This window comes from Drosophila gunungcola (genome assembly GCF_025200985.1).
Source record: "Drosophila gunungcola strain Sukarami chromosome 3L unlocalized genomic scaffold, Dgunungcola_SK_2 000003F, whole genome shotgun sequence".
Lineage (NCBI taxonomy): Eukaryota > Metazoa > Arthropoda > Insecta > Diptera > Drosophilidae > Drosophila > Drosophila gunungcola.
In genome coordinates, this window is record NW_026453179.1 from 2,212,667 (window position 1) to 2,223,846 (window position 11,180).

The 11,180-nt window shown below is 46.2% G+C and overlaps 4 protein-coding genes across 4 annotated transcripts; 1 reads left to right on the forward strand and 3 right to left on the reverse strand.

Annotated features, from left to right (window-relative positions):
- The first annotated feature begins 32 nt into the window (after positions 1-32).
- On the forward strand, positions 33-3,554 carry LOC128258856 (valine--tRNA ligase, mitochondrial). Its single transcript, XM_052990807.1, has 5 exons — positions 33-298; positions 369-2,122; positions 2,178-2,627; positions 2,691-3,320; positions 3,383-3,554. The coding sequence occupies exons 1-5, from the start codon at positions 205-207 to the stop codon at positions 3,431-3,433; spliced, it is 2,979 nt and encodes a 992-aa protein (XP_052846767.1). The 5' UTR covers positions 33-204; the 3' UTR covers positions 3,434-3,554.
- A 270-nt stretch (positions 3,555-3,824) lies between these two features.
- On the reverse strand, positions 3,825-6,054 carry LOC128258867 (uncharacterized). The gene is made up of 3 exons (XM_052990837.1): positions 5,838-6,054; positions 4,805-4,963; positions 3,825-4,745 (listed from the first exon to the last, which is right to left on the reverse strand). The coding sequence occupies exons 1-3, from the start codon at positions 6,052-6,054 to the stop codon at positions 3,871-3,873; spliced, it is 1,251 nt and encodes a 416-aa protein (XP_052846797.1). The 3' UTR covers positions 3,825-3,870.
- A 2,242-nt stretch (positions 6,055-8,296) lies between these two features.
- LOC128258261 (50S ribosomal protein L7/L12) lies at positions 8,297-9,156 on the reverse strand. Its single transcript, XM_052989786.1, has 2 exons — positions 9,010-9,156; positions 8,297-8,945 (listed from the first exon to the last, which is right to left on the reverse strand). The coding sequence occupies exon 2, from the start codon at positions 8,932-8,934 to the stop codon at positions 8,386-8,388; it is 549 nt and encodes a 182-aa protein (XP_052845746.1). The 5' UTR covers positions 8,935-8,945; positions 9,010-9,156; the 3' UTR covers positions 8,297-8,385.
- Positions 9,157-9,552: 396 nt separating this feature from the next.
- LOC128258751 (gram-negative bacteria-binding protein 3) lies at positions 9,553-11,157 on the reverse strand. The gene has a single exon (XM_052990617.1). It carries the CDS (start codon positions 11,111-11,113, stop codon positions 9,623-9,625), a length of 1,491 nt encoding a protein of 496 aa, XP_052846577.1. The 5' UTR covers positions 11,114-11,157; the 3' UTR covers positions 9,553-9,622.
- Between the last annotated feature and the right edge of the window lie 23 nt (positions 11,158-11,180).

Genomic DNA, 11,180 nt, shown 5'->3' on the forward strand with positions numbered 1-11,180 from the left:
GTTACTTTTTTCCCTACTTCCGCTTTTGACACAACAAATAACTAACAATAAAGTTTAAAAATTACCAGATATAGCTTCTGCTTCGAAATTGGCGCCTTTTATCGATTTACCGTCTATCGGCTATCGCATCAGCTGTTTTAGTGTCATCACTAATTGAACTTCAATTTGTTTTTTTATTTGACATAACCATAACACACAATAAAAATGCAAATAATCAGGAATTGCAGTAGTAAATTACTCAAACACAAGTACCTGTGCCAGCCAAAGGTGTACTGCCTGTACTACAGCACAGTTAAAGGTGCGTTCTCCCCAGTTTCATTCATAAATCCATTAAGCCGGCTGAAGGATTCAGTTTCCTCCATTTCTAGATGCGACTAAGGAGCTCCCACTGGCCACAGGATATCAGCCACGACCTGTGGAGCAGGCCTATTGGGAGCGGGAGAAGCAACATGCGAACCTGCCTAAGGCTTCAACCAGTGGTTGCAAGCGGGGAACCTATCGCATGCTGCTGCCGCCGCCAAATGTAACCGGGAATCTCCATTTGGGACACGCCCTCATGGCCACAGTACAGGATGTGATAGCCCGCCAGCGCCAGCAGCTGGGCTACCAGGTGGACTGGGTGCCGGGCACAGATCACGCGGGGATTGCCACCCAGGTGGTCGTGGAGCGCACCATATTGGCTTCGCAGGGCAAGACGCGTCAGGAACTGGGACGTCCGGCCTTCCTGGACGAAGTGTGGAAATGGAAGGCGGAAAAGGGCGCCGGCATTGTGCAGGACCTCCGCCAACTCGGCTGCAGGCTCAACTGGCAGCGCGAGTACTTCACCATGGACAAACAGCAGGCCCATGCGGTGAACGTAGCCTTCGAGCGACTCTTCGACGAGGGTCTCATCCGGCGGCGCAACTCGCTGGTCAACTGGTCCACCAGTCTGCGCTCCGCCATCTCCGACATCGAGGTGGACGTGGTGGACATCAAGGAACCCACGGAGATTGCCGTTCCGGGCTACGATCACAATGTACTCTTTGGCAGGATCTACGATTTCGCCTATCGCGTGGTGGATGGCGAAACGCTGCCCGACGGTTCGGTTGAGGAGATTGTGGTGTCCACCACCAGGCCTGAGACAATTTTGGGAGACGTTGCCGTTGCCGTGCATCCGCTTGATCCACGCTACAGCAAGTACCGAAACGTTGAGGAGGTGAAGCTCAAGCATCCCTTCCGCCACGACACAATTCCACTCGTTTTTGACATCTCTGTGGACCAGGAGTTTGGCACGGGAGCCGTGAAGATCACTCCTGCCCACGACAAGTTCGACTTCGAGCTGGCCACGCGTCATAAGCTGGAGCCGCGCCAGGTGTTCAGCGAAACGGGAATGGTAGTGGAGGCTTATCCCGAGTTCAAGGGCAAGCCGCGTTTCGAGGCAAGAGAGCTAATTGTGAACCGGCTGGAGGAGATGGAACTGCTGCGCCAGGTACGCTCCCACAGCATGCAATTGCCGATCTGCTCGCGTTCCAAGGATGTCATCGAGTACATGATCTTGCCGCAATGGTTTCTCAAGTGCAAGGACTTGGCGGCAGATGCCTTGTCCGAGCTTCACAGTGGGCGTCTGCAGATCCAGCCCACAAGCTTCGAAACGGAGTGGGAAAGATGGCTGCAAGACAGTCGCGACTGGTGCATATCCAGGCAGTTATGGTGGGGCCATCAAGTGCCCGCCTATCAGGTGACCGACTCCAAGGGCAACAGTCAATGGGTGGCCGCCGTTGACGAGCAGGCAGCCAGGAAAAAGGCCATTCAATTGGTGGGCAGCGAGGAGTTTACACTGACGCGTGATCCCGATGTGCTGGACACTTGGTTCTCCTCCTCACTGCTGCCATTCTCCACGGCTGGCTGGCCGGAGGAGTCGTACAAGGAGCGATACCCACTGGACCTCATGCAGACCGGCCACGACATACTCTTCTTTTGGGTGGCACGCATGATGATGATGGGCCTGAAGCTGACCGGCCAGGCGCCCTTCCAGAGGATACTGCTCAATGGGATTGTGTGCGATGCCCAGGGCCGCAAGATGTCCAAAAGTCTTGGCAACATAGTGGCCCCCCAGCAGGTGGTTCAGGGAGCCAGTTTGGAGGTGAGACCTGCTTTTTAAATCCATAACTATTCCTTATATTTGTTGCACCCTACAGAGTCTGAAGGCTGGCCTAGAGCAATCCTGCGAGGCGGGCATCATTAAGCCCGCGGAGCTAAGCACTTCCACGGCTGGCATGACCAAGATGTTCCCCAATGGCATCCAGGAGTGCGGTACCGATGCCCTGCGCTTTACTTTGATGAGCCACAACATCAAGAGCCATTTCATCAGCTTCGATGTGAACGCCTGTTACACCAACAAGCTGTTTCTTAACAAGATTTGGCAGGCGATGCGGTTTACCCTGGGATCCGCCAAGGGCCTGGGCATTTCGCTGCATCAGTTCGAGACCTTGGAGGGGGTAAATCTGAGTGTGTGGGATCGCTGGATCATTGGCCGCCTGGCGGAGACCTTGTCCATTTGCTCGCAGAGCTACAGCAATTACAATTTCCACTTGGCCACGGCAGCCTTGAAGAACTTTTTCTATCAAAATCTATGTGATATCTACTTGGTGAGTGTGTTGTTATTTAATGGTTAGTGTATTTCCCTAAAAAATTGCTTGCCTAATCGATAGGAGACCACCAAGACGGCGATAGCCAATCGCACTGCCGATGCCTACATCCATGTGGGCACCCTGACCGCCTGTCTCAGTTGGGGACTTCAGGCCATGGCCCCATTTACGCCCTTCGTGGCATCCGAGCTGCTGCAACATGTGCCGCTCAACATTGAGCTGAAGCTGTCCGACTACCAAGACACCCAGCTGGAGAACGAGGTCAACGAAATAGTGAACATCTGCCAGAACGTGCGTCAGGTGAAAAGTCGCAACGAGATCAGCAAACGGCACCAGCCGCATCTCAGTTTGTTTGCCCAGAATTCCGAGGCGGAGGGAGTGCTGCGTCGCCACTTACCGCAGATCCAGGTGCTCACCCGTTGCGAGGGCGTGGAACTGGAACTGCTCGACGAGAGCTCAAATATTTCCAAGCAACTGAGCTTCTTTTCTACGGCGGGTGCACTTTGCTCCTTTGGCTTGAAGTTGAGCGATGGGTTGGCACTTTCGGTGGAAAAGCGCGATGAGATGCATATGGCCAACACCAAGAAACTGAAGAAGCTGGTCAATGAGCTCCAGCGGTACCGCATGCGTCTGGACAATGAAGCCTTCCAGCTGATGGCCGACAAGACTGTTAAAACGCATTTCGAAAATAAGGTTAACTTTGCAAATATTTTGTAATTCATTTGGTTATCTCAGAAAGCCATTTTTAATTTCAGGTCAAGGAGCTTGAGTCGGAAATCAACAGCCTCACACGGCTGGCAGCGTGATCCTAATCCGTGGTCATTTACAAAATCAGTTTAGATAATGCCTTTGTTGTTGTTATAGAACCGACTAAAGTCGCCTGTTTGTTTTAGAATTAAAGACTGTCATATTTATTTAGGTGTATAATTCTACGAGATTAAGTTTCCCTTTTAAGCTGCTAACTCTTTTGTCACAAACAACCCGAATATAATATGTGTTTTTTCTTGGAACACGTTCAAAGTCCCATTAGATCATTTTTGCTAATTGCTACTTTCACAAAACATTTAAAACAAATCAATAGTATCAAATATGAATGGATTTCGTATTTGTTTTGATACTTTCCAATTATAACTAATCATCCTATTTTTCAGATGAGACAGGTTTTCTCTTTGATGCTTCCCAGAAATACATCTTCAGTTTTAATGCTATCATAATCAAGTCTTTTCTTTATTTTATACCATAGTTACAGAATGGGACATGCGTTCTGCGAATACGACAGATAGAAGCCGCGATTCGATATGTCCATATCCTCGTTGCCATCGGTGACCGTGTAGACCACGAAAGGCTTCGCCGCCGTGGTCGTGGTCACCAGTCCCAGTCCGCAGAAGCGATCGCTGGGCATCGCAACGCCGTCCTGCGTTGGCGCCGGAATGATGATGTAGTCGGTGGTGCAATCCTGGCTCTGCACCGATGAGGTGGCCAGCAGCGTTGGATCCACGGCGCCCACATCGTTGGTCAGCGTAAAGGAGTACGTGTCGGAGCCGACCTGGCTGTACGAGATGGAGCACATTCCGGCCGCCTTGCGGATGCATATCCCGTACTTCGTATTCGCCAGCTGCCTGGTGCCCTGCACTCCAATCGAATTGAGTGCGGAGGAAGCGGCCGAAACGTAGTTGAAGCTGGCCAAGGTGCCACTGCTGGGCATATAGTATTGCAGGCATCCGGCTGGGGCCAAAGTGGCCGATGTGCAGCCCAGCATCCGGATCTGGAACTGCCAGTTGCGGTTGAAGGTGTAACTGCCGGACGTGGCCACTGAAATGGTGATCGGACTGACGCCGTTGAAGTCCACATACACATGCTGGCCGGCGTTCTCGCCGCAAATGCTGGGCACCTGTGAGGCTCCACCGGTGATGGTCAATGCATCGGTGGCACAGGATCCGTCGCCCGAGGGAGGAGCCAGCGAAAGCGAGAGGAAGTCCACGCGCAACTGGCAGATCGACGAATCCGGAGGGGTGACCACAATGGAGCAGCGACCGCCGCCCGCATACGGAGCCGGATAGTTGCTGTTGTAGAAATACGTGTTATTGTACGAAGTGCTCGCTCCACATGTCCTCTGATCTGCAAGACAAACTCAAATTAGTACTTGTTAAATGGTGGATATTGCTTAAACCACTTACAAATGCAGCAGATGGCCTGGGCTGTGATGGAGGAGCAGCTGCCCGCCGCCACACCGCTGTTGTCCGAGCACTCGCCGTTGATTACGCAGGTGCCCAGGAGCAGATTGTTGCCGGTGCAAATGTCATTGGAAAAGCGGCCGATTGTGTAGAAGGGAAACCCTAGAAGTAAAATGTATTTGTCATTAGAATGGCATTGAAAAGTTTTCGGATGCACAGGTAGATTTATTATCCAAGGAAATGGATGTTTAATTTGTATTTATTATTTGAACTTGCTATCAGTCCTTTATCACACTCTTTTAAGCCCTAAAAGATAACGTGCGAATTTAATTTTCGTAGTAAAATTGTAGCCGTTCCCTATAAAATTTTATATCTATGTTCCCTAAATACGTATGTATAAGAAAAGGCTAATCAAAGAGATATTTTATTTTGAATTTATTTATTTATTTTTATGAGAAAAAAAAAAATAAAACCCTTTTTTTAAATTTTAATATACATTGAGTTAAAAATTATATTATTTAGGTTTTTTAAATGGTTTTTAAAAATGTATATTTTGGCTTGGACTTCTGAAACTCTTCTAATCATTGATTGCCAAAAACAAAATAATTGCCAAAAGAATCATTGATTACTATGGCTTGGTTTTGAAAAAAAAATTTAGAAAATATGTAAAAATTGTAATTTCTTTGGTTTTGTTTTTTTTTTTTCTTTAATTTTCAAAAATGAAAAAAGTAACTAAACTATCAAGGCGAGTAAGTAACATTTTTAGTAATGTTTATAGAAAATCTAACAATGGGAGGTTCTACTATATGATTTAGAAATGCAATGCGCGAATGGAAACGTTTTCCGCGGATCCAATGATAATTTTAGGGCATGGGGACAGCTAAGACTAAAGAATCCACCTGCGGTACATGCACAGTGGGTGATAATTGAGGCCTGACCCACATATGTACTTCCACCACGACGATGAAAAACAAACCGATGGCATTCATCCGGCGAGATCTTCAAAAGAATCACCTGCTGTGGAGCTCAAACTTACAGCGAGGATGTCGCGATCCACTGCGGGCCAAGCTGGAGTCCTCCTCCTCCTCCGCCAGAAGGGTATCATTGCCCGGGATCAGGGTGTTGTTAACTTTCAACTCTGACGTTTGGACCAAACTGCTGGCACGTGCCGCACTATAGATGCCCACTATGTAGCTGCTGAAGAAGATGGCCACGAGGGCCAGAAGCTGCGAGGAACGACCGCCGGCAGACATGATAATGATAATCGGATATCGTATGGATCACTTTCGGTTTTCACTCGGTGAGCTGGAGCTATTGCGGCTGCAACGGAGCTGGAACGGATTGGCTACCGATCGAGAGAGAGACACAATGGAGACTGAGCCGACGAGATCCGAGTTTTAGGGGCATAGTCGAATGGGCCAGGCCAGTGGGCTGCTCAGGTGCTAATTGGGAGAACCCGACAACACAACCCATGCACCTTCGCCAGGGACGGCTGGAGCTTTTCAAACTGCACTCTCATTTATTACACTTCTTTCATGGTATATGGAATTTTCCAGAAAATTTAAAAACTACTTCTTACCACTTGTTACATTTATAAATTTAACATTATAAATGTCGAGTAAATCCGAATTAATTTAATAAACACCATAGGATAGTAAAACATTAATTATGAGGTAATCAATAGGCAATATTTACATAATTTTATATATCATGGAATGGAATTGATTTCTATCGAATGTGGTTTTAAAATTATGTTAGCGATGCCCTTTCTAATCTAAAAATCTAAACTTTATTTTTGTGTGTTGCGTAATAATAATAGCATCGTTCAAAATCTCTATTATAGAACGTTTATTTTTTTAAGTTTTGATAATATCTAACTGTAATTATAACTTATTTTTTCATGTATAACGAAATTTAATAATATTCCAGTTAAAAATCCTGAATTTTATAATGCTGTTTTAATGACGTTTTTTTCCTCAGAAAAAAATTTGCAATGCTTTGTACAAAATTCAACATTTTCTTTTCTGAACTCCTTGTATAAGGATTATGTATTATATATGGATTTGTAATTGAACACAAAATTCTATGTCTAAACCATCAACAAATTTTGGAAAATAGTTATAGAGCTCCTGATACAGTATCTAAATATGACAGTAAAAAAAAATCTTAAAAGTTTCCAAATTCATTGAACCCATTTTCGATTTTTAATGAATGAATTTCACTCCGTTGTTTGCTAGATAATCCGCTCCTGTCCGGAGATCGTGTGGGGCTTATTTCGCCTGGTCGGGAGAGAATTTGGAGCACTCACGCATGGGAAGTGATCGGCTTCTGGTCCGTATTGGCTTTATTCGTTACCGAAATTTACGCGTACCGCTTCTGGATGACAACAAACCGATTTTCTGGGCGAGGAAAGTGATACAAATGACTGGCACTGACATCCAATTTGGCGGGTTTGCGCACGCGTGTAGCGCCGCATGATTCCACGGATGGAGTAAAAGAAAGTGTCTAGTGTTTGCTTTTCGCTTCGGTTCGTAAGTCTAGGTCTAGATTAGTATCTTCTTTCCGCTCGAGCCAGTTTAAGTGGCTATAAACAAAATCGAAAACTTCGGGCCCATTGTGATCGGTCCGCTTACAGATGATGTAACGGTACAATCTTGATCGGTTTGGCGCGTGTTTTTGAGTCTTCGGCTGAGCGATCTGCTTTGCTGCATTTACTAGAACGCGGCACGACGCCAATTAGCAGGACATCACTAATCGCCGACAATGCGGACACTAATTAATGTTTAATCCCAAAAGGAAGGTAAAAGTGGATTGGCCTTGATTGTTTTCCAGCGCGAAGCGTAGAAAGTTGCAAGTGATCCGCCGAGTTGCCAACCGTCGATCGATTTTTGTTATTTAAAGTGATGTTGTGGCTCTGTTAACCAAGACAGTTACTTTAAGAATGTAAAAAATACATATAAATAATAGTAAACGCTTTGCAAAAGTTAAAATAACGAAAATAATTTAAAAAAAAAATGAATGTCTCCATACCAATTATGTTACCTTCGTTAAACTTAAAAAAATAAATACATTGCACTAATTTTTTAATATTTTTAGTCAAAGTGGAAACAATATGAGGACTCATCGGTTTTAAACCAATTTTTATTTTGAAATGCTCCAGTCTATTTTGTGGCATTTAATAGACTATCTCACAGCATCAACTAAATTCAAAATTAAATTTCTTTGAATTGCAATTCTTAATTTGTTTATAATTTCGAAATAGAAATAAATTATTCAAAATCAATTTATTAAATTGCAATTAAAAAAAATATTTTTAAAATGCTAACCAATAAATCAAAGTAAACTAAATAAAATTTATAATGTTTGGCTAAGAAAACTTGGATAAATTATATAAATTCAGTGAATCGATACTGCGGTAAGCTTATAAATTTCGCCAAAGGTTGAATGTAAAAGTCTCCTGCCCTACAATAAACTATTATTTTGCTAAACAATTCGTTAAGTTTACAGCAAATGTTGCCTGGCTTTTTATTAAAACAATAACTAGCAGCTAAACGCAGAATAAGAAAACGAAGTCACCACCGATCCTACTCGATTTCGATGATGGCGCCCGCCTTGGCCAGCGCTTCCTTGAGCTTCTCGGCCTCCTCCTTGGGGATGTCCTCCTTGACGATGGTCGGTGCGCTCTCCACAAACTTCTTGGCCTGGACCAGATTCATGCCTTCGAGCAGGTTCTTCACCTCCTTGATCAGCGCCACCTTCTGCTTCTCGTCGAACTTGACCAGCTTGACTTTGAAGGAAGTCTGGACCTGCTTGGGCGCCGCCTCCTCCTCATCCTCGGCGGAAGCAGCACGTGCCGGCCCAGCGGCGAATTGTGGGGCAAATGCGGTCTCGGGCAGGTTCAGTTTCTGTTTGAGCAGCGTGCTCAGTTCGGCCACCTCGAGAAGATTGAGGGCGGCAATGTTGTTCACAATGGAGTCCAGCTTGGGATTGGGCGGCTTGGCCACGCCTTCCGGCGCGGGAGGCACTAGTTTATCAGCTCCAGAAACTGCGACAGCCGGAGCCGCTGCACTATACATGCGATGCAGCTGCACTTGGCGCGAAATCTGGCGAAAGGCGAGGCGTGTGATGTGCATCCTTTTGGTAACTGGAATCGGGTAGTCATGGTTTAAGTAAGCAACTAGTCTAAATGTCAATATATTCCTATTTACTTGCGGTTTTCGGGGGACAAAATAAATTATGTGCGGCAGCAGGTTATGTGAGCAGTTGTTTATCGATAACCAACCAGGGCTGCAAAGTATATATTTTTGTTCAGCGGCGTTACCATGCCTGAAAATACCCAGCTGGTTTAAAAAAATGTAAGGTAAAAATACCACAGAGCAGAATTAATTTTCAAATTCGAAAATGCTTGTAGTTTATTTTTGGAATTTTATAATAACAAGTCTTTTAGTCTTAAAAATAAACGACTTCAAACGAAAGTTTTGATTAAATAGACAATAATTTTAAAGCTTATCTCAAAGCTTGTCTTCCCTAAGCTAAACACTAAGGATTTAAACAAAGTGAAAAGTTTGACTGGTGCTCAAATTCACGTTTTTGGAAACCGTAAAGTTTAAATTGCATAAAGGAATAATATAAAATTATAAAAAATTAGAAAAGATAATAGCAATATTATTTAATAAGCTTGTGTTTAAGCTAAAAAAATCTCAAGAAAGAGCCAAACCCCCCTTAGATATAATAAATTAATGCAAATGTAATAAAAATATTACAAATTTATTTTGATTTATTTGTAAATTCTGTGATAAGCACCTTGTTCGACCAAGAGGATTACAAAGAGTACACCTTGACGTAGTCGATCTTCATGTGCCCCTCATCCAGCCAGTGGTCCCGATTTTTCTTGACATCCTTCCAAAAGGCCTTTTGTGCCTGCGGTGCCCTCTCATTCCAGGGCTTAACCACGTGTTGGTACTCGTTGAATCCACCCACGCTGAGGCCAAAGGTAAGGTAGAACTCCTGATCGAAGGGCGCCAGTCCAGAGCCCTCCTCCAGTTTCTGGGACTGGGGCAATCGTTTTCCGGCGGCGGTTGTCTCACTAAAAGCTCCCTTATCACTTCCTTGGACACACCACTCCTTGCCGTCGACCAGCCAACGAAGTTCCCGTGGAGTCCATTCGAGGGTATAATTGTGGAAGCTATCGCTCCAGTCCTCGGAATTATCACCAGTGCCCGGTTTCAGGCAATTTTTGACCGATCGCAGTGGTTCGTCTGCGAAAAGAACGGCAGCGGCATAGAGATCTAGGTTAGCTCCATTCGGTCGTGTGTAGGCAATCCTTAATTGTCCTGACCGGTAGTCATCCACTCCGTACCTATGGTGTTTGGGTTGCAGCCAGATTTGCGGGGTCACCCACTGTGCTCGCGGCATCTTAGCACGCACCTCCACGCGGCCGTACTTGAAGGAGAAATCCTTGGAGGAGAACTGGGCGGTGACCATTGGTGGAAGGCCATCGTTCATGGTCCTGCCATTCCTAACGCAATCATGGGTATTAGCCACGCCAGTGCACTTCTCCCCCAAATCCAAACTGGCATCTGATCCCTTGTGGAAGTGCTTCCGCATCGTATTCGTAGACAGAGCGACGTGACCATTGGTCAAGCACAAGGTGTCCGGCGCATCGTCCACATAAACATTAAATTCGTAGTCGGGCTGGCCGGAAAACCGGCGCTCTGCCTTCCATTTACCAGGATCCAACTTGGCAGCGTTAAACTCATCCACGAAGACCAGTTGCCCGGCACAGCGTGTGGGTGCTCCATTGACCTCTGTTTGGGGGGTGGTGCAACCCACTCTAATGTCAATATCCGGATCGGCAGATGGACTCCATGGCGTGGTGACAACAGGCACGACAGGAGGACGTGGAGTGTTCGCCGAGGTGTTATTACTACTGTACGCATTGACCACATACGACCCGTCGTCTTCGCGATAGCCCAGTCCGTTGTAGATAACGTACGTCCAGTAGTAGAGGGTGTCGCCGGGTTTCAGTGCCGTAGTACGATCTCTGAAAGTCCAGCGGCCGTTCTTAGCCTTGACGATGTCCCGTGCCCAGGTGCCTGCCTCCAGACCCTCCATCTCCTCGTTCAGTTTGCCATGAAAGGCAAACAGACTGATGCCCTCCTCGTCGGGAATCGAAACCTCGAATCCCTTGGGGTAGAACACCTCGATCCTGGCCTTTGTCACCTCGTATCCCCGAATTCCGACATTGAGGAGAAGGAGGAGCAGCAGGTGGAGACAGCAGCTCCAGGCCGCAAAACGCGATGCATCCGCCATCGTGGGAATAACGATTGAAACTGTGATGAGCGGTCTGACAAGTCGTGCTTGAGAATCCGAGAAGCTT

Excerpts from the sequence above, each read along its gene's own strand:
- LOC128258856 (XM_052990807.1), top strand. The coding sequence starts at position 205 with ATGCAAATAATCAGGAATTGCAGTAGTAAATTACTCAAACACAAGTAC. Across the intron at positions 2,628-2,690 it reads ATCTATGTGATATCTACTTG|GAGACCACCAAGACGGCGAT; the intron begins GTGAGTGTGTTG and ends CCTAATCGATAG. Across the intron at positions 3,321-3,382 it reads AAACGCATTTCGAAAATAAG|GTCAAGGAGCTTGAGTCGGA; the intron begins GTTAACTTTGCA and ends TTTTAATTTCAG.
- LOC128258867 (XM_052990837.1), bottom strand. The coding sequence starts at position 6,054 with ATGTCTGCCGGCGGTCGTTCCTCGCAGCTTCTGGCCCTCGTGGCCATC. Across the intron at positions 4,964-5,837 it reads TGGATCGCGACATCCTCGCT|GGTTTCCCTTCTACACAATC; the intron begins GTAAGTTTGAGC and ends TTTTACTTCTAG. Across the intron at positions 4,746-4,804 it reads CCAGGCCATCTGCTGCATTT|ATCAGAGGACATGTGGAGCG; the intron begins GTAAGTGGTTTA and ends TTTGTCTTGCAG.
- LOC128258261 (XM_052989786.1), bottom strand. The coding sequence starts at position 8,934 with ATGCACATCACACGCCTCGCCTTTCGCCAGATTTCGCGCCAAGTGCAG.
- LOC128258751 (XM_052990617.1), bottom strand. The coding sequence starts at position 11,113 with ATGGCGGATGCATCGCGTTTTGCGGCCTGGAGCTGCTGTCTCCACCTG.